This window comes from Vigna unguiculata, chromosome 1 (assembly GCF_004118075.2).
Source record: "Vigna unguiculata cultivar IT97K-499-35 chromosome 1, ASM411807v1, whole genome shotgun sequence".
Lineage (NCBI taxonomy): Eukaryota > Viridiplantae > Streptophyta > Magnoliopsida > Fabales > Fabaceae > Vigna > Vigna unguiculata.
The window spans coordinates 37154555-37179215 of NC_040279.1; the positions used below are offsets into that span (position 1 = coordinate 37154555).

Consider the following 24661-nt stretch of genomic DNA (forward strand, 5'->3'; position numbering starts at 1 on the left):
TAAAATAATAAAACTTTAAATTAAAATATATATTCATTTTTTAAAAATTTTAAATTTCATTATATATATTATTTTAAATATAATTTTTTTAATTCTTTTTTATTTTTATTAAAGTTTTAATAAATTATATAAAAATAAATTTAAATTTAAAAATATAAAAAGATATATAATTGAAAAAAAATAAAAATTTGATTAAAATTAAATATTTAAATTTTAAATAAAATTAAAAATTCAAATAAAATATAAAATATTATACACAAGAAATATATAAATAAAATAATTATAATAATATTAATAAAATAAATAAAAATAAAAATAATTTAAATTAAATTAAAACAATATATATATATATATATATATATATATTTTTTTTTTCAATTTTCATTTTTTAAAATTTCCAGTTTTATTATTTTAATTTTAATTATTTTTCATTTTTTATTTAGCGTTTTTTTTACTTATTTTTTATTTTCTATAATAACTTTTTTAAATTTATATATTTTACAATTTTTAATATTTTTATACTTGTTTTAAAAAAATAAAATAAAAGGTAGAAAACATAAATTTAAAAAAATTAAATATATATTTTAAAATAAAATTAATTTTTTGATTTCCGGAAGTTGACTTCTGATAATGTTTTTGATTTTTGGAAGTCGACTTCCGGTAATGTTTTTTATTTTCGAAGTCGACTTCCGGTAATGATTTTTGACTTCCGGTAACGATTTTTGACTTCCGGAAATCGACTTTCGGAGATATATTTTGCGGAAATCATATATTTTGACTTCCGGAAGTCGACATCCGGAAGTAATTTTTGGGGTGTGATGTCTATGAGTTTTTTTAAATGGTCAAAGGGCTTTTTGAAAATTTAAAAAAATTTTGGAGGTACAGAAGAAATACTTGGAGGTGTCAGAAGAAAGAACCATCAATTTTAAGTATTGGGTTTCACATAAGTGGAAGGGATTTTCTGTCCTTAAACCTTATTTTGCCAAGGTGTTTACAGATTTTTTTCATTTGATTAAATTATTATACTAGGTTAATATCTAAAAACTAAATTGTTTATAAATACAATTGATTAAACTAAATTGGATTGTACCTTATAAGATTGGAAAGTATATTTAAATTAACATGTTTATGGGTAACAATTCAAATAATTTAAAGAGTTTAAGCAAATCAAAAAGAATTCAAAACAATTTAATTCACTTAAATTGTAATCTATTTTAGTTTAGTTCATTTAATCATTATATAATTTACTTGACTCCTATAGAATCAGTTTTAAAATTCAATTCAGTTTTCTAATAGCTAAATCAATTCATGCATCGTATCCTACTATAATCGTTAAAATTATTTTATATGTATAGTTATTTCCTCCATATGAAAAATGGATGTACGTACTATATATTTTCAATATACATCATATATTTTATCTAGTAAAGGAGTTAGTGTTAGATATTTCTACTCAACAAGAGTTAATTGTACTTATTTCAATAGGAATAAAATATTAGTAAGTTGTATTGTATATGAAAGTAAGATTTATAGTCAGTCAACAAATCTTCGATCATTGTCTTTGTCATTGCGACTATTTTGATTTGTACTTTACGTTCTTGAACATTCACTCTTGATATGCGATAATGTTGTATATATATTGAAGAAGAGAGTAAATTTAATAACTCAAAATTCAAAACGTGTAATAATATTTGCATCGTTTTTATCCTTGCAAAGAGCAAACATGCGAAGATATATTTGACCCACACAATCCATTCTTTATAGGTTGTATAATAAAAAGTTGAATAAAGTTAACAAAATAAACCACATTTAGTGAAAGATTATCTGCTTTGAATAAAAACTAAAGATGAGGTAGTGCTGGTCATTAGAAAAAAATAATAATATTGAAAGTTTGAGAAAAAATAACATCTCTCAATTGATACATTTTTTTACGAACAAGATATAAAGAAATAAATCTTTGTGACAAATCCTCCAATAATAAGTATTATCACCCATTGATGACACATATTATGTGCAAATACTTATAGTTTTATTGTACATTTAAAATACTTAGCGAATTATCTAAGGGAAATTTTTAATTTTTTTTAAATTATGTATATGTTTTTAAAATTTTTATTTTTATTTTTTTATTTTTAAATTATAGGTAGAATATTTTAGAAATTGATGGAAATTAAATTGTTTGCCTTTTAATTTTTTTTTATAAAACATAACATTTAATCTTAATAAATAATAAAATATAAAATAAAATATAATAAAAAAATAAAAATGTTTATTTGATTTATGTTTTCGTCAAAAAAAATGTTAAATTGTGACTAAAAAATTAGGACTAAATTGAAACTAAAAATACGGAAGTTACATAGCTTATAAAATAAATCAATCAGCATTTGTTCAAGTTCTGATCCACTCACTTAGCGAGCACGTCTTCTCACTGGACGAAAAGTACCTTTCCGATCAGAGACAGATTGTTCGTCTAGCTAGTGTATCACTAGAACTCTAGGAGAAACTTCTTCCAATAATTTGTCCATCGAGTAATGTCGGTCCTACGACTTTTAAGACAGTGATTCCTTCACCAAAAATTCATCCAGCAAGTAATGCTCGCTCAACGAATTTGCATAATTCTGCAAAATTTAATTTCTGCATAATTATGCATTCTCTAGTCAGTCAAGTCATCCCAAGAACCTTTACAGATGCAAAACACAAATCAAAGTCAAGTTTATCGCAAACATACATATTAACTGATCTTAATTGCAATACCATAATTTCATATATCTCATACCATACCACAACTCAGATACAACCGCAAATTCTTAGTACCACCATACAATATTTCAGAATTTCATCATATAACTCAAACCATGTAAATTTGAGAATTTAACCTCGGTTCAACAAGTAAAATTCATCACACGACCCAATCATGTCAGCCAGCAAATCACAGTAGAACACACTGTAATGAGTAATTCAAACATGTCTATAATTAAAATAAGTGCGTGTAAGTAGCTTCCCTTACATGTCTGACCTATTATCCTGCTTAAACAGCTATATAAACGTCAAACGCCTCTAACTCAACAAGAACATAACAAGAACATAACAAGAACGATCAGACATACCGCTATGATCACTGATCTGCAACGACTCATAATGATGATTAAAACAACACATGCAAGCGCGAAAGTGGGTTCACATGCAACAAAAAATAAAAATAGATCAAAAAGAGGGTGAACGAAGAAATTGGTAAGTCCAGTTCAACTTGAAGTGCTCGTCGAGAGGATAAATCATACCGTCTCGAGTTTTCAATCAAATGACTAGAAAAACATAACTTTTAGGAATAAGTCAGAGAACTATAGAAAATGATTTATAGAGATAAAGTGTTTTAAAATAATAAAACTGTTTTATAATAATTCTATTTACATTAAAACCTTTTAATATTAAAATAATCGAATCTCACTATTTTTAAACCACTATCATTTCTAAAATACCACCTTATAAGATTTTACACTTTAAATTTGAGCGTTTTTATTTGATTTTTTTGAATTTAACTATCTTTTAATTGAAAAACTACACAATAAATCAATAAAAACGATTTACAATAAAATAAAAAAAATATATATTTAATTTTATAATTATAATAGTAACATTAATAATAATTTTTATTATAAAAAATTGAACAAACTTACACATATATTTTAATTGGTGATTAATAAAATTAAATAAGTAAAGGAATAAGAAATAACAACTATAAAAAAAAATTGTGAATGCCTTTATCTCGTGGTCTAGAATTTTCTTTTTAAAGATACCGAGACCTAGAGTTAATTATATTATATTAATGCTACATATTTATTTCGATATAAATAATTTTATTTCTCGAGGCCTGACTTAGCTTTCTATACGGCAGGAATCTGACTCCGACCGATCTTAGGACCATCAATTATTATACTCTCAGACAATATTTTGTACTTCAAAAATCAACCATGTGTGGATAGGTTGAGTAAAAGTTTAATAAAATTCCATTAATTTAAACCATTCAAATATTAAACGTTAGAAGTTATGTGCATGTAAAATAAACCATTGCCATTAATGCTATTAAATACTTATTAATATTTTCTCTGTAATTAATATCTCTATGTATTTTATTATTATTTTACCTAATTAACTGAATAAGAAGGTTGTGTGATTGATACCAGTAATCATAGTTATTGTTTTTTTGTTTTTAATATCAATAAATTTTGTGGTTAAACTCAACGAACTTAAGTAAGTATTGATTTATTCCCTTTTAATAGAATAGAGTATTAAATGTAAAAGAGAGTCAGAGAAAAATATCTTTACGAAACGGTATTTGTGTGGCCTGTGCTAAACTCGATATCCCCTGGAAGCTGTGTTTGTTATCGCTCGCACTTGTTTCATCTCTTCCATTCTTTCATTCCTTATTTTCACAACACAACCACTCTCACTCTCCAATTCCAATTCCCTCTCAATCCAAACCTCAATGACCCAATCTTTCGCCAGTTGCTTCCGATTCCACACACTTTCGGGATTCAAGATTCAATGAGATTGCTCTCTTTCAATAAAACATGGCCTCTGCATCCTCCATGTCAGGTACGTCTACTGAACCTGCGTTAAAACATCCTCCTCCCAATTTTTTTCCACTCTGTTGATGCGCTCTAGATTCTTTATTCCCTGTGCCAATTCCCGGGCTTTGGATTCTTTAATTCTACTGAATGTGCCTATTAGCGTTTGGTTCGTAAGCTCTTGTTTCTGTTGAGTGGAAGAGTTTGCGAGTGTCGTTTTCTGAGTGACGGTGTGGTGCTGCAGTTTCTTTAGAATGCGTGAATGCCTGCAAGCTGTGGAGAGGGGACGGAAGCGGAAAATTCGACTGTAGTCTTCTTTCTTGCGCGTGGAAAGCTCCGAGGGTTCTCAGTGGGTTTCTTGCGAGCACTGCTCATCCTCCTCACCAGTGTTCGGACTTGTCCAACGGACGTAATGGACGAAGGAACCGGTATAATTTTGTAAGTTTTTATGTTTCCCTTGGCCCTTCCATGTTTGAGTGCTTTCAATTTTTTAATTGAATTAGGGATGCTGGTTCTTGGTATGAGAATGATTGATTGATAATTTTCCTTTTTGTTGACCTCTGTTGCATTCTGTGAGTCAGTATGGTTAGAAGAGATGTTTAAATTACTAACTAGGTTATCTGTTAATCTTGCATAATTGGCAGGGATGTGAAGCTTTTAGTGTAGGTGGTTCATGTTCCGATGAACCACTTGGTATTGTACTTTTTGAAGGATTGTCTAGGTCAAACATGTCCCAAATTGCTCCTAGAAGAGGACAATTATGTTGTTCTTCAGCCTTCTCTTCGGACACTGCCACTGAGTTTTCCCCAAAAAGTTTGTGGGAGGTATAGTCCTGAATTTTTCATAATCATTTCTGTTGTTGTTTATAGTTCTGTGAATGGGGATATCCTCTTTGATAGTGGCTGAGTCGTATTACCTGTCACATGATTGCCTCAGGATCTTAAACCTGCTATTTCGTACCTGTCTTCAAAAGAACTGGAGTTAGTCCACAATGCTTTTATGGTAAGTTGATTAGTTGGAGAAGCTAGCCTGGCATGTTCTTTCTGGCAAAATAATTTCTTCAACACAGTAGGATTTACTTAATTTATTTTTTTTGTTTTGTTTCTTTTTATTCCTGGTTGTTACAGTTGGCATTTAAAGCTCACGATGGTCAGAAAAGACGAAGCGGTGAACCCTTCATCATTCACCCAGTCGAGGTTGCACGTATTCTTGGAGAACTTGTGAGTTATGAAGAAATGTTTACTCTCTTGCAAAATTGACATGCTAAATGTGTGTACCAAACCAAATCAATGTTTTTTTATGGATCCAACCGTTTGTCCAGGAACTTGATTGGGAGTCAATTGCTGCTGGATTACTTCATGATACAGTTGAGGATACAAATGTCGTTACTTTTGAGAGGATAGAGGAGGAGTTTGGTGCTACCGTTCGCCACATTGTGGAAGGAGAGACCAAGGTACTTATTATTTTTGAATCTTGATTGAAAAACGTTGGTGGAAATCGAAAGTCTCCTATAGCTTTAGTGCTACATTCATAAACTTACCAAGTAAATTAAATGCACATAACATTCTAAATTCTAACTAGGTATCAAAACTTGGAAAGTTGAAGTATAAGAATGAAAATGATTCCGTTCAAGATGTGAAAGCAGAAGATCTTCGGCAAATGTTTCTAGCTATGACAGAGGAGGTGACCTAATATATTCTTGTCTGTTCCAAATGTGTTGCATATTGAAAGTGGTTTGGCAACTAATATATGTGTCATTTCAGGTTCGTGTTATAATTGTCAAATTAGCAGACAGGTTGCATAACATGCGTACGCTATCGCATATGCCTCCACATAAACAGGTTAGGGACACTGATTTGAAAGACTTTTTGTGTTCTGTTGGGAGGAAACTGTTATGGCCATGTAGTGTTTAAGAGTAAAAATATGTCATTGATTGGCCTTTACTTCATTCCATAATTGTCATTGATTTTCCTAAAAACATGACATAATGTGAATGGTACTAAAAATGCCCAAAGCTTACATGTTATAGCAATATCACCATTGTTTGGTTTTGACTGGTTCTCATCATAGGATATTATAATAATACTAATAGGATATTATAATAATACTAATACTCAGGCCTGGGGGTGGCGGTTATGTCAAGTTCTCCCCACAAGTCAGTAGTTGCAGTTAGGCCTTTACCTGGATCCACTTCTACCTAAGAAAGTATAGTGTATTTAACTTACATTGTTTTACCTTTTATTGATGTATACATGTATGGTTAGAAAAAAGAGGCAAGGCACTTACCTTGAACCCTAACCTTAAAGCTGGGTACATACAAAAGAAATAATAATAAAATAACATTACATTTCAACAGGTTATAGTAATATTGTTATTTATTTAATCTTGTTATATGCATAGAAATCCTAGATTCTAAATTGTTTCTAACTTGAATACATTGTGCACAGGCTAGCATTGCAATGGAGACATTGCAGGTATTTGCTCCTTTAGCGAAGTTGCTTGGGATGTATCAAATTAAGGTATCCTATGATTACCTAATCTCTGAGAACTAGCATTCATGATTTTTTTGTTCCTGTAATGCCATGAGTCTGCATATTTATAGTAGAACTGAGGATCAAAGTTCTTTTAAGTTAATTATAATAAACCAATATTTCTTCCCATGAGGGAAATTCTGATATATTATGATTCATAGCTATTCTTGTTTGATGATACAGTCAGAACTAGAAAATCTGTCATTTATGTACACAAATGCGGAAGACTATGCTAAGGTGAAGAGAAGAGTAGCAGAGCTATACAAAGAACATGAGAAAGAACTTCTGGAGGTAATGCTACTCTATCTTAAATTGGTGTTTGAAGAGACAAGTTAACAAATTATAACTGCTTGCTATCTTTTTATATTTCCATTTATTGACCTTTTTTCCAGGTGATTCTATCACTATAGTCCATTGATTAAGCTTATTTGTTCTTTCTGTGATAGGCAAACAAAATATTAATGAAGAAAATCCAAGATGATCAATTCTTAGACCTTCTAACTGTTAAAACAGAAGTCCGTGCTGTCTGTAAAGAGCCTTACAGGTTAAACCACAGATCTGAATGTCTATGCTTCCTTGTTTATTCAACTGTTTATGTTGGTTGACGTATCTGACATGATGTACACTTTAAATGTCATAGTTTTTCTATTCTATTCTTCTGAATCATTATGCATCTTTTGTTTATAATTTGATGTACTTTTCTGAATATTCATTTACAAATATTGTTTGTCGTTTGCAGTATCTATAAGGCTGTTCTCAAATCAAAAAGTTCAATCAGTGAGATTAACCAAATTGCACAGGTTTGCTTTCTTTTATGACCTGGATTACTTAATGTTCTAGAGATTTGGATAAACTTTTCAAGTTTGTTTGTTGAAAACCAACTTTTTATTGTAACCAGCTTCGTATTGTTATTAAACCAAAGCCATGCATTGGGGTTGGGCCTTTATGCAATCCACAACAGGTAACTACTTATCATGGTCTCAAATATGACTGCTACACTTCCCTACACTTCCCTTTTTCGATATATAAAAAGGCTTTTCTCTCATGTTTTCTGCAGATTTGCTATCATGTTCTGGGGTTGATCCATGGAATCTGGACCCCTATTCCTAGATCTGTACGTATGATATTTTTTATTCGATTTGAGAATAGAAAGTGTTAGTTTTTAGAGAAATATATTTTCATTGCTTTGTGACCGGTGAGAAATATTTGATTTGTTCTAGGTGAAGGATTATATTGCAACCCCCAAACCAAATGGCTACCAAAGTCTCCATACGACTGTGATTCCATTTTTGTACGAAAGCATGTTTAGGCTAGAAGTCCAGGTTTTGTTTTCTGCATTTTGTAAATTTTACTTTCGCATGTTCCATTTTCACTAACTAATTTTTATAAATATGGGTCCAGATTAGAACTTCGTCTGGATCGGCTAGAAGTTCACAATAAAAGTTTCTTATTAGTGTCTTACTTTTTACAGATTAGAACAGAAGAAATGGATTTGATAGCTGAGAGAGGCATTGCTGCCCATTATAGTGGGAGAGAATTTGTCACTGGCTTGGTTGGAAGTGCTACACCAAGTGGTAAAAGCTCAAGAGGGAAGACAGTTTGTCTTAACAACGCTAACATTGCTCTCAGAGTATGTTATCTGGCCCTGAGATTATGATAGAAATAATCTTTTAAATTTTAAAGAGAGATTTTGGTGTAGCCATTACCCAATTTTGATTCCATTAGTTTGTTAGCCTAATGGTAAACTTTGGCTTTGTAAAATGCAACAAAAATAAAATCTTGATGCTGATCTCATGAATGAGGTATTTCCGTTTCTACAGATTGGCTGGCTGAATGCAATTAGAGAGTGGCAAGAAGAGTTTGTTGGTAACATGAGTTCTAGGGAATTTGTGGACACTATTACAAGAGATCTGCTGGGTAGTCGTGTCTTTGTGTTCACACCAAGGGGAGAGGTAAGGATGGACTATATCATGTATTATATGACTAATTCCCCCCACACCCCTCCCCCCCAAAAAATCAACAAGACAACTAGAAACTTGTATCTAAATATTAGCTGCTGTTTCTTCATAATATTTTGTCGCACTATTTGCAGATTAAGAATCTTCCTCAGGGTGCTAGTGTCATTGATTATGCTTATATGATACACACTGAAATAGGAAACAAGATGGTAGCCGCGAAGGTATAACTCTCCACATCTGCATTCTTAAATCATGTTAGTCATGGAAGATATGTAAATGTGTTGTTGAATTATTAGAGGCGCATTTGGTGTAAATGCAGGTCAATGGAAATCTTGTTTCTCCCACACATGTACTTGCAAATGCAGAAGTTGTGGAGATAATCACATATAATGTCAGTATTGCTCAACTCATCCTAAGTGTTTTTTTTTTTTTTTGTTTGATAGATTGATGTAATTGGAAACTAATTTTGTTTTAAGTATATGTGCAAATATAAATTTACTTTGCAATGTTAGAATTAGGAAGATATGCTGTTATTTTTATTGCATTATATGATTCTCTCTCTATGCTCTAAGTGTGTGCTGTCTGTTAGTTTTTGCATCGAAAAGTGCATGTTTACTCTAATTTTATTTGTTAGAATACCTTGCTAGTATATAGAATATCTCGGTATATCATAATATATTTGTAATATCTTAGACTATCTATTGAATATATTATGATACAATTATTCTTAGAAGTTGTTAAAAATATTATGTTTCCTTATGATTCTCAAGTCATTGAGGAAGCAATTACGACTTGTAGTCTTGTTGCATTATGTTTCCCCTTCAATTTAATTTGTATGTTTCTTCCATGACAAAGACAAATTGTTTACACACTTTTTACACTGTTATTTAAGGAAAATATTTTGTTTATACATACATAAATGGTTAGTCACAATTATCGTATATATTTGTTTTTCACTTCATTAGAGCTCAAAATATTAACTGTGCTCGCAGGCACTTTCCAGCAAATCTGCCTTTCAGAGGCATAAACAGTGGTTGCAACATGCTAAAACACGGAGTGCGAGACACAAAATAATGAAGGTAAGATTTCGTATGAAGGCTTAACCTTGACAATTTGTGTTTTAAATAAACATTTTATATCTTTGTGTAGTTTCTAAGGGAGCAAGCTGCACGCTCTGCTTCTGATATCACTACGGAAGCAGTCAATGACTTCGTTACTGACTCTGAGGGGATAGTGAATCAGAAGAACGATCAAAAGGTTCCAGTGGTTCCAAATATCCATGGGGTAAAACGTTTGTGAATGGAGAGGAAATATCAACGTCAACAAAAATTGAGACTGTCCTCCAGGGTAAGAATGGAAGTGTTTGGGTCCCCAAGGTCAACGGGAAACATAATAAGCATGTGCAGCGTGAAAGTTTCAACGGAAAAGGGGAGACGTTACTGCAGGGAAACCTTGTTGCAAAGATGATTCAAGTTAACATTCCAAGATATAAGGAGGTCCTGCCAGGTTTAGAAAGTTGGCAAGCCCAGAAAATTGCTTCTTGGCACAATATGGAAGGGCACTCCATCCAGTGGTTATCTGTAGTATGTATAGACCGAAGAGGTAAGCTTACTCTTCTGAATAATTATTAAATCTGCTATTGCTTGAATGTGAAAAATGCAAACGAATACTGTTGATAAGAATATGTTATGCAAGAATCGGGATATTTTTTACTGATTATCCGTGCCAGTAAAATGGAGGCTTTACACCTTGTGGCCTATGAACATTGTGGTAACTATATTTTTCGGATCTAATAATTTAAGCGAAGATTGATATCTAGGTGGTGAAACGCATTGGGTGAGAATTTGGCTTAGAGATGGGGATGGTACAATGGAGAAATGAATATTTAGTAGTGTTTCATTAAATGCTCTGGTTGATGACTCATCTCTCTGACACATTAAACAAACGTTATATTGCCATCTCGATTGTAACCTGTTGAACAATTATTTCAGGCATGATGGCTGAGGTCACTACAGTGTTGTCCACTGCTGGCATATCCATATGTTCTTGTGTGGTGAGTGGTTAAACCAAAATCCAAGCAATTATGCAGTACTCAAATAAGACGTCTCGACATTATATTAGTATGGTTCAACTTTTGGCATGTCTATAACACTTTTTATTTATCAAATGAGCAGGCTGAGATTGATGGAGGAAGGGGAATGGCTGTTATGGTATTTCACGTTGAAGGAAATTTAGAAAATTTGGTACAGTATAATATCTGAAAACAGTCATTTGTGATTGATAATTAATCTAGATTATCTTTGTTCATCAAATGTGCACTTTGTCATCTTACACAAATAAGTTGTTTTTCAGGTCAGTGCTTGCTCTAAAGTAGATCTGATATTGGGTGTTTTGGGATGGTCTACCGGTTGCAGCTGGCCGAGCTTAGTGGAAGAACGTGGCGTTCTGGAATGCTAGTTGATTCGATTGCATTGCCTCTCGGCGTCTACTACAGTTTGTCCAACGATTACAGACCCAGACCAGGGAATTAAGTTTTGTCCACAGCAACGTAGGCATTTATGTAGCTAAATTTTGTTTATAGTTCCCATATATTTATTCGAACTTACTAACCCAATAATCCGGCAGCAGCCTATTGAGTCAAAAACTCGAAACTCGAGGCACTGTATATAGAAAAGAGTGATAGGATAAAGGAATATACAATGTAAATTACTTGTGCAGAAACTAAGCATTTACCCAAGGACATTGCTAGTGTGTCTGTTACAAAATGTCACTTTCCTGGCCGGAAGACTTCCAATCCTACTTAATTTGGGGAAAAACTGGCTAATATTCGGTATTTGTGATAAGCAAGATCAGTAAACGCATTCTGATTTCTTTTAAAAAAATCACCTTTGTAATTTATATAAATAATTTGAGTTTTTAGTGTTTTAATTGATTGGTATATGGGTTCTCCACTAAAATTATTAATAATCTTTTTTAGTGCACTTTGTCGTCAGTTGGAATGCGTAAGAATTCATAACATTACGATTTAAGCTAAGTAAACTTAAAATGAGAGTTACAAGGTTTCATAAATCTTAAATAGATATTAATTTTAATATATTAAATGTTGGCTTAGATATATTTCCAATAAAATGTTAGTAGTACCCTTTTTGGTACACTGTCTTTAGTAGAAATTCATCAGGAACTATGAAATTATGATTAAAGCTAAGTAAATTTAAAGTGAGACTTATTAATTTTCTTAAATTTTGAATAGAGATTAGATTTGGCATATTAATGGTGTTCTTTTTGCAGAGATAATTAATTATATTGCAATTTTTTAAACCTTTATAGCAAGAAAGATTTATGATTAATGAATTAAAACAAATCCTAAGTAAACAATAAAAGTTGTATTAAAAATCATGTTATAGCAATCTTTTCTCCATATATATCTTAATTCATAACAATGTAGTTTTCCAAACTCATTAAGAAGATACTATATAATGTTACCTTTTGCATTTATAAAAAATGTTAAATTTTAGGAAACCTATATTGGTGGCACTCATTAAAATTAAATTTTAAGATGATTGAAGGGGAAAATGTCTAACATTTTTTGATCCTCTAAATTCGCCTGACTACCGAATGACTCTCATCATCTAGTACATAAAATGAGTCGTGTGGGTGATAGGTGAGTAGAACCAAGAGCATCAGCAGCGCTAGCAACAGCAAGGGAAAAATCCAGGTTAACGCTTGATTATTCGGATCCATAAATAAGTTCAGATTTTGGTTCAAATTTGCTTGGTGTGCCATTGTCACCTCCTCCTCGTAGTCGGAGCTATCCACATCAGTGCGGGAGCAGACATGGTTCTTCTCTCCCTTCAACTTTTGCTTTGCACGTTGTACCAGCTCTGAGGGCCAAACTTGTTCCTCCTTGTAGTCCAGGGAAGTGGTCCCTGTTTCTTTTGAGGTATCCTCTGAGCCAGACTCTGAAACTTCATCGGACATCATCTCATCCTCCTCCTCCTCCTCCTCCTCAGTTTCAGTTTCTGTTTCTGAGGATGTTAGATCGTCTTCAGGTACTTCATCCTTTTCATCCGGCTCTGGTTCTTGGCCACCGGGTCTGTTAAACAATGATACCATACATTCATCCGCAACAACACTTCCGTTGGACGAAGCCGCACTTTGTGGGGGCGAAGAGTCAGACAACACAATTTCCGTTGGGCTCTCCTCATCACCACTCCTGGGTTTAAGCTCACTTTTCTCCTCCTGAAAAAAAATGTCCAAGTTTTTGTGACAATTGAAAGATCGCATACAAACACAAAGGAATTAAGGATTAATTACTTGGTCGATGCTCGTATCGGATGTCCAATAGCTGCAAGCAGTAACATACAGACAGTAGTTAACACGAAGCGTTGGAATTAAACAAGGCAAAAAGAGAGAGACATATATAAACAAGTGCGTGTTGACGTAGCATATATATACCATGTGGCATCTCCATTTTCGATTGATGAGTTGTTAACGAGAGAGGTGAGACTCTGGGTGGTGTCATGATCGTCTTCATTCTTACATTCGTGTTCGTCCAACAGCAATTGTTGTTGGGGTTTAGTTTGTTGATCACGGGTGGCCTTTGCCTTTTGCTTGTTGTTGGCGAAAGAAGCAACTGCCATGAAACCTGCAATGGCCAGAGCTCCACCGAATACTAAAAGACCCGCAATCCCTCCTTCGCCGCCAATACATAAGGCAGTGGTTGGAAGGAGTTTCTTCCTTGCTTGCTTGTTTGTGATGACGCTGCTTTTGGCCTCCATGGATATGTTTCTTAATGTTTGCTTTGGTTGCTGAAAGTGCGACACTAGGCCATGGGATGGAGTTGGATGTTATAAATAAAGGAGAAACATGTTAGTTGTCATCTTCTGAGGTGAAGAATCCGTGAATTCAACCCAGCGTTGCACGTGTTTGCTTATGGACCATGATTATTACCAGTCCGCAGTTATAGATAGCTTCATGACTAAAACTTCTCCACTATTCAAACAAAACTACTTAATCATGCCTAATGTGCACTACACAGATCCGTGAATAACTAACTCTCTCGTCTCATGCTTCTCTTACCCTACTTTTTCTAGCTAGCACCCGTTATTTTAATCGGGAAAATGTGTTTTTTTTTTCTTACATTAGTTGCACTTTTATAGGTACTGCGATGATAAAAAAATTAACTTTTTGTATTTATAAAAAAAAAATGTATGTAAAAAATTGATTGAATGCGAAATTAATAATACTCTATAAAGACTATATTTGAACAGTGGTGATTATTAACATGTATGATACATAAAATTTAGAACAGTAAATGTGTAGAAAAATTGTACTTGAAATAATGTTAATGACACTTATATATTTTTTTCTAATTTTAAAATAAACATTAATTTCTTTCCGTATTTAAAAATATTCATTTTATTTTATTTTAGTAAATGATAACCACATGAATAAAAGTCAGTAGAATGTTTGACATTTTAATGATGTAGAATATTGATATATGTTGTGAGATAAATGGTAACCAAGGAGGTAGCTTACCATGTTTTGTATATTATGAGTATTGAATTATGTTATGAAGTTGTTGTACAAGATGATGGTACTGATAATTTGGTGAGAAAGAGTCCAGAGGTTCCCGTACAACATTTTGTGAAGTGTGTATATGAAGCTAACTTTATCATGAATACTAGTTAAACTTGATAAAGAATCATATGTTTATATTAGATGGAAGGAAAATTGTAATACGATTCTAGTCATTAATTTCTTTTAAATAAGAGATAGTGGCATATTAATCAGTAATTCATGCTAGAAAATAAAAATAAAGAACGAGAGTCAAAACAATTAATCGCTGTACTCGTGCATTAAGAAGATTTGTGGTATAATTTCCACCTTTAATAAATTTTTGATATAAATATTTTTGTAATAAACTCGAACATTATTTCTTTCATCTTTAAATTAATTTATTTATAATTTTTAATCTTTCAATTGTGTGAAATGATATTTTTCAAGTTGGACATTAGAACATTAGATGTGAAGAGTGATTTATTCAATATTTGTTACATAAATGTAATTAAGTGACATGCTTCTTTTAAAAATTTTGATGAAAGCCTAAACATACTTTTAGTCCTCCAAAGTTAGAGTATTTTTTTCTTTTGGTCTTCCACTTTTATATTTCGTTTGTTCAGTAATTTGATTTTGCCAAATGTTGCTTTTAGTATATGAAGTTAAATAATATTTGAAATATTCCCTTTATCATATATTTAAATTCTCATTCACATTGTTTAAATATCTCACTCAACCTTTTTTTAATCCACTTTTGTATTTTATAATTTCATTCAAAGGAACAGGAACTTTATCTAACTCCAATCGAACCAAAATCTCTTAAAAAGTCATGTTAGTCAATTAAACTAATGTGATCAATTTTACCACATTATCAATGTTACTAATGTAGTCTAATCCAATAATTAAAAAGAATACTATGAGAAATAATAGAACTTTTTTTTTTTTTACTTCAAAGACAAAAAGGAATGGTATAGGTTTAATATTCAAGCCTTTCAATAAAGTTAAAAAAAAAAATCACATTACTCAATTAAGTCAGAATGTCAAAAATTATTGAGTACATCATTTATCACATTATGTTATAAATGTTTTCTAAGGTTAAAAATAGTATTTCACAATACTTGAAGACTAAACAATAACGTGTTAATGAAATGATGATTCCAAACAACTAAAAAAATATTTAAATCACTTTATTATTATAAGTTAAACTTAAAAATATTATTTTTATTTTTATTTAATTTAAAACGAACAAAAAACCAACCGAATATAATTTTTTTGTATAAACTCTACAAAATGGGCTGTTTATATTGGGCCATTGAGACTGACATAGTGAAACGGGCCGTGAGAAGTAGTCCATGACACACAAACCCAACCTAACAAGTATATTATTATTGCATGGGCACTTCATCGAAACCCTAGGGTTGTAAGGTGTTTTCTCATCACAAGATGGTTTCGCTGAAACTGCAGAAGCGCCTCGCCGCAAGCGTTCTCAAGTGCGGCAGAGGAAAGGTTTGGCTTGACCCCAATGAAGTCAACGAAATCTCCATGGCCAATTCTCGTACGAACTCTTTCTCTCCCGCTTTTTTGTCATTATTAATACTTTCGTTTTAGGTGCCATAGGATCTGAACTGTTCTGAGTTTTTGAACGCTTCCGTGAATATGCGGATGTTAACTCGAGCTATTTAATTCGTAGATTGCAAATCCTATTTAACTAGTGTTACCGTTGAATGTGTTGTTTTTTCTAATCATTGCATAGCTTTTGGGGGAGCCAAATGCCTTATTTGAGGTTCTGTGTATCTTTTTTTTAAACACTTGGGTGGTTTTTGATTTTCAGGCCAAAACATAAGGAAGCTGGTTAAGGATGGGTTTATCATCAGGAAACCCACCAAGATTCACTCTCGCTCACGCGCCCGTCGGATGAAGGAGGCCAAGAGAAAAGGACGTCACTCTGGATATGGTAATTTTAGTCACAGCCCTAATTGCCCTTATGTGAAATCATTCGCTTTCATGGATTGGGGATCTAATCGTTGTTAGATAATTTGTTTTTTTTTATCTTCTCCATTGGTCACTTCTTTACAGTTTATGTAAATTAATATTATAAAGTAACCACTTTAAGGAATGGTTTGGGGTTTTTTAAGTAGCTTATGATATTTCAATAAGCTTTTTCCTGAAATAAGTTCTGCAGTATAACTAGTAAACAAATATTGCAACTTGTACAGAAATAGGTCAACCTACTTTTCTTTCGATCAAAAAAAATATACATAATTAGGTGCTTGTCGCCTGCATAGTATTTACTTATTGGATAAGGCTTTAATTTAGTTATTTATGTAATCGGACTTTAGTGTCCCAGACTTCATTGGTATATATGATGCAATTGTAAATATTTTAGTGGGTTGTTTTCCATTTTGGCAAAATATGTTGTTAAATGGTGGCATGGCAGAATAGTGTGGTGGGTTTTTTACGTTACTGTCATGTGTCATATGTGAAGGAGTCCCGCAATGGTGGCACCATAAGCCACAATTGTACGTTTGTATGGCATAATTTTGGCCTTCTGTCATTTTCTATGGATAAAACTCTTTATAATTGGGTTTATCAGTGTAATTGTTTTGCAAAATACCAAGTTTATATGAATTTTTTACGGGTGAAACATCTAGGAAATATTGGGATTACTTATACTGTTTCCTGAATAATACCAGGTAAGCGTAAGGGTACAAGGGAGGCAAGGCTTCCCACTAAAATCCTTTGGATGAGGAGAATGCGTGTGCTCAGACGCTTGCTTCGCAAGTACAGGGAATCAAAGAAGATTGACAAGCACATGTACCATGACATGTACATGAAGGTTAAGGGTAATGTTTTCAAGAACAAGAGGGTCTTGATGGAGAGCATACACAAGTCCAAAGCTGAGAAGGCAAGAGAGAAGACCTTGTCTGATCAGTTTGAGGCCAAACGTGCCAAGAACAAGGCCAGCAGGGAAAGGAAAATTGCCCGGAGGGAGGAGCGATTGGCCCAAGTGAGTTTCATACTGTGTTGAGTGGATATTACTTGTGAAAGTAGTAATTGGAGCACTTGGGGATTTAGGGCATTCAAAATTATTTTTGCTGAAATTGGAATTATAGAATTTGACCATTGGCTCTTCCTCTTGAAAAAATGTAGGGTCCAGGAGAAAAGGCATCAGCTGCACCCAGTGCTCCTGCTGCTACAGCATCACAGCCTGCCCAGTGAGTAGTCTAATTTATGCTTGTCCTATGTTTACACCCTTCGGGTTTTATGTGTTGTCTGATTGAACATCTTTCATTGCAGAGCACAAAAGAAATCCAAGAAGTGAGCCACATATTCTGATATTGGCTCGTAGAATTTTTGGGGCTGCCGTTCTCAGTTATTGTTCTAAAGTAGTTTTGACAAGTATTGTTGAATTTCTGTGTTGGTTTAGACCTTCTTTAGTTTTTATTTAAGTATATGAAATTATAACATTGCTCTTTCTCGCTTGTGTTTTGGCTTTTTTGTACGGATATCGTTACTGTTTCGGAAATACTTTTGTTAATTCTTTTATGGCTATGGCTTTAATGTTCTTTGAATCGTCTAGTCCCGATTGAATTTGTTTTATTCGCCGCTTAAACAATTCAACTACAAAAGCAAGTTGGCTACATGTAAATTAGCTCCGTCTCCCGTCTTGTCCACTTAGTGACTAGAGAAATTAGTTTTTTTAATACGTAACTTCAAACATTTTTAGTTTGTGTTTTTTAAACTAGTGAAACGTTCGTATTTCTTCTGCTCTGTGTAGTCCTATATGCCATCAATATCCGTATCATCTTAATGTTTTTCGATATCCTATACGCCCAAGATGTAGACTCCTGCAATATTCAAGAACTTAAACTATCTAGTGAATCTTTTAGATCAGTTAGATTTTACAGAATTACGTTAATATATATTGTTGTAACGTTTATGGTAATCGTAAATGCGAGACTGATTGATGAGATTAGTGCTATGTAAAATGCAAGGATAGGAAAGAATGAGATATTTTGTAATTTTGGAAAACATCATGCATGGATAGGCCAATTTCCTGTGAAGTATTTTGTTTATAAACTTCATAGAATGCTGTATTTTAATATAATTTTGTCAAAAGAATGTTCATTTGAGATATTTTAAACTGCATCTTACAAAAGGACTTCCCATATTTGTCAATGTAAATTATTTTCAGAATTATCTCATTTTTTTAGATATTTCAAAAATTATAATATATATATATATATATATATATATATATATATATATATATATATTCAAAGCAGTTGTTTTAAAATTTCATAATTTAAATACTTTTTTTTATTTTACTTTTATTTAATGTTAAACAACACACCTTTCTACTTTAAGATTAACATACACTAATTAAAAATTGTTTAATAAGATTAAAATATTAGTATATCTAAGTTAAACCAAAATGGCTTGCTTATTTAATATACTGACCTTTCATTTATATATCACCTATAGGAGATGATAAATAAATATTTGTATTAATTAGACTTCAAATTTGAAAGGATCAATTATTTGAAATAATTTTAAGACATAAAACATTAAGAGATATAAAAAAGAAGATAGTAAAGTTTTCCTTACATGAAATATTTCTTATATATATATGTATATTAACCTTAAACATTAAAATATAAAGGGTATAATATTAGGGTGGTGCTGAAAGCACATCAAGTATCAATGGTAAAATCGTATTATTGAAACACTTTAATTCAAGGCATACACTTAATTTTCGTTTGGTAAAATGAAAAGAAAAAAAAATTATGGTGGATATAAATAAATAAAAAATGAGAATAGCAGATAAATAGAGGAAACAAAGGTGTTTAATGAAAGAAAGAAAAAGAATAAGTAGGTGAGAAAAAAATTCTGAATAATATGAAAATAAGAATTGGAATTCGTAACTTTAAATTTATTCTTTTTTTTAATCAATCAACTTTATCAGTTAATTAAATACATAAAAGAAATTAAAGAATCATTGTTCCACGTATAAATTAGTGTGGTCATGGTGAAAGATATGCAATAATTGACATGACATTGAAGTGTATGAATAAAGAAATCTAAAGTACTTGGTCCTAATTTAGGGTTGGTTATTGTGATTGTGCGTAAAATTGATTCCCTATGCATAAAGATATTATTCATCGTTTTAGCTTTCATCCAACTATATGGCCAACTTAATGCGTTTCTGCAGTGAGAATCTTCAGAGTACCCGAGCGGTGCTTATGCTTTGATATAGAAATAAGAAAAGCTTGCCATAGTAAAGTGGAACCGGCCATTTTCCTTTCAAACATTAAACTCCAATCTACAAATTCGAAACCAAAGCTTCTTGGTATGTCCACTTATATAATACTCTTTTTCACAATATAGTTAAAGTTCAACACAAACTATAGACAGAAAATCTAACGAACCAAGTAACATGGTGAGAGATGAAGAACTGATATCGATACTTTCACTTTTATAGATAAATGCCACTAACGCAATATCTGAACTTTGTTCCATGTATTGTATTCTAGTTAAAATACGGCAGGAGTTCGGATGAAAACTGTTTGTTAGAAATATGCCTGACATAGTAATCCTAATCTACAGCTGCAAACTGTAAATTACCCAATTTAGTACATGCATAATGAGTAGGCTTACTCCATCTTGTCGACTACGATTGGAAGGTATGCAATTTTGCTGTCTTGGATATTAGAAACTTCTTTGATTGCGCCGAGTAGAAAAACCACTGTCGTCTTCATCTTTGATGAAAGCTTTAAATCTGGCGAGGCCACCACTTCCACTGTATGCTTGGCTTCTGTTTGTAGTTTGATGATCTGATGGATCTGGACTGCCACAAATCCCAAGTTTGACAATAAATGTAGCTGTGCTTCCTTTGCCAGGGCCCTCGCTCTCAATCCATATGTGACCTCCCATGAGGTTTACAAATCTGAATCAATTTTATGGAGTCAGACTTAATAGACGAAAGACAACGATTATTTACGCTTACAGTAATAACATCCATTTAGCATGTTGACAATTCAAAGTACTACTTGATGTTTCCCCCTACCTTTTACAAATTGCAAGTCCAAGACCTGCACCACTGCTAGGTCGGGCTGGTCCACTCCGAGACTGAGCAAACTTGGTAAAGAGATGAGGAATATCTTGTGGGGGAATCCCACATCCAGAGTCCTTAACCTAAACAAAGGATACGATGATGCTTGTGTTAATAATAATAACAACAAAGAAAAAGCAAATTTAAATTAACTTCTAACAGTTGCTAAATTGACGACAATGACAACAAAAATATCTTTGGATTAATTCCAAGGCTTTGTATCTCGGTATATCCGTATGGATGATCTGGATGTCTCAATCATTTAGATAACCTAAGAATACAATCACATCACTATATGAATGTAAAGCACGTGGGATTTTACTAAAAGTTATATCTAAAAATTTAAGAAAATTAAGGCTGAGATATTGAATGGCATAATCATAACCTGGACTCGAATGTAGAAATGACCATCACTTGATGTTGGATAGAACTCTGGAGGTCGCCAATCTTGTAAAGATTCTGGTTTTGCTACAGATGCTCTTATAGAAACATAACCCTCCTTAGTGAATTTCACAGCATTACCCACCACATTCAGAAGTGTTTGTGTTAACCGCTTTTCATCACCAATGGCATGCGTAGGCAGATCAGGAGCCAAAATTAAAGTAATGGGTAATTTTTTCACAGATGCTATTGGCTTTATCAGTTCAACAATCTGCATTTAAGATTAAAAACAAGACAATACAAAAATTCACTACACAGTAAAAGACAAGAGAATTATGTTACTGCTATTTCAGAACAATGAAGCATAAAAACTTATAGCAACTACCTCTCCCAAAACACCATGAAGGTTGAATTTGCCCATTTCCAATTCGAGGCTACCATCTTCAAGTCGAGAAAGATCTAGAACATCATTAATGAGTGTTGCCAAAACATTACTACTCTTCAACACTGTCTCTATCATAACCCTCTGCTCCGGAGTCAGTTCAGTCTCCAAGAGAAGTGACGACAATGCTATGATTGCATGCATTGGTGTCCTCATTTCATGATTCATGACGGCAAGAAAATCATTGCGAGCATGGATTGCCATCTCTGCCTCACGACGGGCCAAATCTAAAGCAACATTCTGCTCCATGAGTTGATCACGGGCTCGCATAGACTCCTCCAAAATAGCAGCATGAGAAAGGGCAACTGCTACCTGTTTGGAAACTAAAAATGAATTCAACAAGTAGAGGAATAGACACTGACCTTAAATGTTTTGAAAGTCCTAACAATACAGCCATGTTGCTCCATTTGACAGGAGACATAAAGAAAAAAAAAAATCCCACCATGACACCAGAAAGTGTGGGCAAAATTTTGAAACGGCAATTTCCAAAAAACCAAACTTCAAACATGATACAAACATAGTCATTTAATTTAGTAAGAAAACAATATTCCAAGAAAGCATACAACTAGATGAAACGTTTCGCTTGTAATTAATATAGAGTTATTCATACTAGGAGGCATACATAGAAGCAGGGAATGAGGAATATCCCACACAACGAACTACTGATTATATTTAAGCTAAAAAGATATTCATCAGATTAGCTCAATCTCTTCTGCCAATATATGACACTAGACAGGATTAAATGTCTGTTTTCACCTTTACTGGATATCCAAAAGAGGTTTGTTACTATCCCACATCAACTAGGTATATAGACAAAGAACCCTTTATGATGACTTGGATCATGCTCCCCCCGAGTTAGTTTTTTCTTGAGCCTGTCCATTCTCAGTTTTAATATAGTATCAAGTCTATCCTATCCCTAATACCAGAGACATGATGAGATCTGTGTATTGACTACATGGTGGAGGTTGAATTAAATAGAGAAGTAATAAATACACATATCACAGACATTCTAATTGTCTTAATCACCAAGTGAAGAGCAAAAAAATACAGCAAAAAAATATTTTTATAACTATAATTACATCATTCGACCATGCTTCCACCTTTGCTAACTTTTATGGTTGAGTTTACCAAAAATTCACTATCTTTTTCATTACTATAATAACCATTTTCCCATTCTCTTGAATATTCCACACTCCAGAACAAGTTCCATATAACAGTAAGAACAGAACTTTCCAAGTGCCAATGACAATGGATATGACTGTCTAAGCAAACAAACAAGGAGTGAAGGAAAACACAGTAATGGAAGTAAGGTATGGGGAACATACAATCAAAAGCAAAACCGACAAGACAAGAAATGAAAACCAGTGTGATAAAAGAAATCTCAAATGAATACAATACCTGATCCGCAACCACATCAACAAGTTCCAACTCATGGTCTCGCCATTTTCTAACACTGTCAGTAGGGAGGATGAGAACCATGATTGCATAGCTCTTCGCTGATATATCGGGCCAATCATTAATTTGAAAATTGGACAAATTTAGAAGAGGCACCCGAACAGCAACAACTTCAGGCGGCACATATCTTCCCACAAGAGGTCTGATCCGGGCAAGTGGACAGGTGGGCGGTATCCGCATAGCTCGAGGGCTGTTGAAAACTTCATTGACAATAGGATTGTTCGTTTGCACTGTAGAGCCAACTTGAACATGGTAGGTTAAAGTATGGGACAGCTGCAGATTCAGACCATTTCTGGAAGGCATCCATAATGCACATTCCTCCAAGCCCAAAGTCCTCCCCAGCTCCACAAGAGTAGTCTTTAAAATTGTGTGTCTGTCAAGTGTGCTCCTAATTTCATGAGTCAACATTCTAACATGCCTTCCGGTCACCTCCTGAGTAAGAATAAGTCCCATCTCCCTGTCAAGCTCCTCAGCCTTGTTCTTGAGGAACAGTTCACGCGTCTTGACACTCAACAGATCAGGAATGATGTGCACAAGCATCAGAGCCGTCGCGCAAGACACGATAGCACAAGACACTTTGGCAATCGTCATGACCACAGCAACAGCTTTGGAGTGCGGAGAGAACGTCCACAGGTTTATGAAATGAGTTGCTCCACAGAGGACAATAAAAGCACCAAACTGCATAAGCACCCATCTATACGGAAAGAAAGCCGACTTCTGCACAAAGTAGATGAGCTCCACCGGAATCGAAAAATACGCAAGAGCAATAAGAACATCCGAGATATACTGATACTTGACAAGAAGTTCATCCGGCGGATACTGCGTATCTATACAATCACAGGACTCCATCATCTATCCCCGTATGAACGGATCTGTAACAACAGGATTAAAAAATATCATTCTATTGTATTCTAAAATATCACAAACCAGTATTCAAACTTCAAAATCAACATCAACAAGTGAACAGCATGAATTACACGGATGAATAAAACCTAAAACACGAGCTGAGAACCGAACCAAATACTAACAATAAAAGAAAATAAAAAAAAAAATCTCCAACACGTTTCAATATATATTAGTGAAATCCAACAATCAGTGAAATCGTGATAAAATCTAGCGAAAAAAAAAATAACGGCGTATTTAATCTATAAAAAATAACGGTCAAAATAAATCTGGCACGAGAGCTAAACCAGTGAATTAAAGAAGGGTTGGAGTGTTGAGGAAACAGTATAGAGAAATCAGGAGAATGGATCGAATGATGGAGAGAGATGGAAGTGATTGTTACCAAAATAAGATGAAAAGGAGAAGTGGATCAGGTGGTGGAAGCGGTGGCCATTCGGTTAGGCGAAGAGGCGAAGCGGCGAAGAGGCGAAGAAGACAAAGGAAAGAAAGAAGGAGTGAGTTTGTTTGTGAGTAAGTTAAAAAAGCATGACATGAAATGAGGCACTGATTGAATTCATTAACCTTAACCCCTCTCACGGACAAGCATGGCAAACCCCCCTACTCCGACTCGGGCGTGCCGTGCCCTTTTTTCCATGCTTCTCTCATTTTACTTTTCGCTTTACACACGTGCCACATCATTTTCGGATTGGCTGTCACCTTATTGTATCTTTTTTCTTTCTCATTTGTGGTAATATTTGCAAAAAGTTAATACGACT

At 33.3% G+C, this 24661-nt stretch overlaps 4 protein-coding genes across 6 annotated transcripts; 2 read left to right on the top strand and 2 right to left on the bottom strand.

The window, feature by feature from the left end:
• The first annotated feature begins 4319 nt into the window (after positions 1-4319).
• LOC114194855 (putative GTP diphosphokinase RSH1, chloroplastic) lies at positions 4320-11794 on the top strand. Its single transcript, XM_028085265.1, is given in 25 exon segments — positions 4320-4593; positions 4810-5003; positions 5210-5389; positions 5502-5567; positions 5693-5785; positions 5887-6018; positions 6147-6248; positions 6329-6406; positions 7013-7084; positions 7280-7387; positions 7543-7640; positions 7836-7896; positions 7995-8057; positions 8154-8210; positions 8317-8418; positions 8568-8726; positions 8917-9048; positions 9189-9275; positions 9374-9445; positions 10047-10133; positions 10204-10278; positions 10281-10656; positions 11046-11107; positions 11229-11297; positions 11407-11794. Coding segments are annotated over 25 exon segments (2655 nt in total). The 5' UTR covers positions 4320-4568; the 3' UTR covers positions 11512-11794.
• Positions 11795-12594: 800 nt separating this feature from the next.
• On the bottom strand, positions 12595-13935 carry LOC114165208. The gene is made up of 3 exons (XM_028049870.1): positions 13510-13935; positions 13369-13399; positions 12595-13293 (listed from the first exon to the last, which is right to left on the bottom strand). The coding sequence occupies exons 1-3, from the start codon at positions 13830-13832 to the stop codon at positions 12649-12651; spliced, it is 999 nt and encodes a 332-aa protein (XP_027905671.1). The 5' UTR covers positions 13833-13935; the 3' UTR covers positions 12595-12648.
• Positions 13936-15989: 2054 nt separating this feature from the next.
• Positions 15990-18185, top strand: LOC114162856 (60S ribosomal protein L19-1). The gene is made up of 5 exons (XM_028046841.1): positions 15990-16168; positions 16445-16567; positions 17307-17620; positions 17764-17828; positions 17911-18185. The coding sequence occupies exons 1-5, from the start codon at positions 16057-16059 to the stop codon at positions 17933-17935; spliced, it is 639 nt and encodes a 212-aa protein (XP_027902642.1). The 5' UTR covers positions 15990-16056; the 3' UTR covers positions 17936-18185.
• Positions 18186-20054: 1869 nt separating this feature from the next.
• LOC114182011 (ethylene response sensor 1) lies at positions 20055-24596 on the bottom strand. Of its 3 annotated transcripts, none has more exons than XM_028068752.1 (6): positions 24289-24596; positions 22947-23875; positions 21492-21860; positions 21111-21377; positions 20681-20808; positions 20055-20560 (listed from the first exon to the last, which is right to left on the bottom strand). In XM_028068752.1, the coding sequence occupies exons 2-6, from the start codon at positions 23853-23855 to the stop codon at positions 20323-20325; spliced, it is 1911 nt and encodes a 636-aa protein (XP_027924553.1). In that variant the 5' UTR covers positions 23856-23875; positions 24289-24596; the 3' UTR covers positions 20055-20322. The 3 variants fall into 3 exon arrangements, with proteins under 3 accessions (XP_027924553.1, XP_027924560.1, XP_027924567.1); XM_028068759.1 differs by lacking the exon at positions 24289-24596 and adding an exon at positions 24194-24282; XM_028068766.1 differs by lacking the exon at positions 24289-24596 and adding an exon at positions 23981-24135.
• Between the last annotated feature and the right edge of the window lie 65 nt (positions 24597-24661).

What these genes read in the sequence shown, in the direction of transcription:
- LOC114182011 (XM_028068752.1), bottom strand. Translation starts at nt 23,855, where the DNA reads ATGATGGAGTCCTGTGATTGTATAGATACGCAGTATCCGCCGGATGAA. An exon ending in TTCATGGTGTTTTGGGAGAG is followed by an intron (nt 21,378 to 21,491) that starts GTAGTTGCTATA and finishes TCTTAAATGCAG; the next exon opens with ATTGTTGAACTGATAAAGCC. An exon ending in ATTTCTACATTCGAGTCCAG is followed by an intron (nt 20,809 to 21,110) that starts GTTATGATTATG and finishes TCCTTTGTTTAG; the next exon opens with GTTAAGGACTCTGGATGTGG.
- LOC114162856 (XM_028046841.1), top strand. Translation starts at nt 16,057, where the DNA reads ATGGTTTCGCTGAAACTGCAGAAGCGCCTCGCCGCAAGCGTTCTCAAG. An exon ending in AATCTCCATGGCCAATTCTC is followed by an intron (nt 16,169 to 16,444) that starts GTACGAACTCTT and finishes TTTGATTTTCAG; the next exon opens with GCCAAAACATAAGGAAGCTG. An exon ending in ACAGCATCACAGCCTGCCCA is followed by an intron (nt 17,829 to 17,910) that starts GTGAGTAGTCTA and finishes CTTTCATTGCAG; the next exon opens with AGCACAAAAGAAATCCAAGA.
- LOC114165208 (XM_028049870.1), bottom strand. Translation starts at nt 13,832, where the DNA reads ATGGAGGCCAAAAGCAGCGTCATCACAAACAAGCAAGCAAGGAAGAAA. An exon ending in GAAAATGGAGATGCCACATG is followed by an intron (nt 13,400 to 13,509) that starts GTATATATATGC and finishes TACTGCTTGCAG; the next exon opens with CTATTGGACATCCGATACGA. An exon ending in CCGATACGAGCATCGACCAA is followed by an intron (nt 13,294 to 13,368) that starts GTAATTAATCCT and finishes ATTTTTTTTCAG; the next exon opens with GAGGAGAAAAGTGAGCTTAA.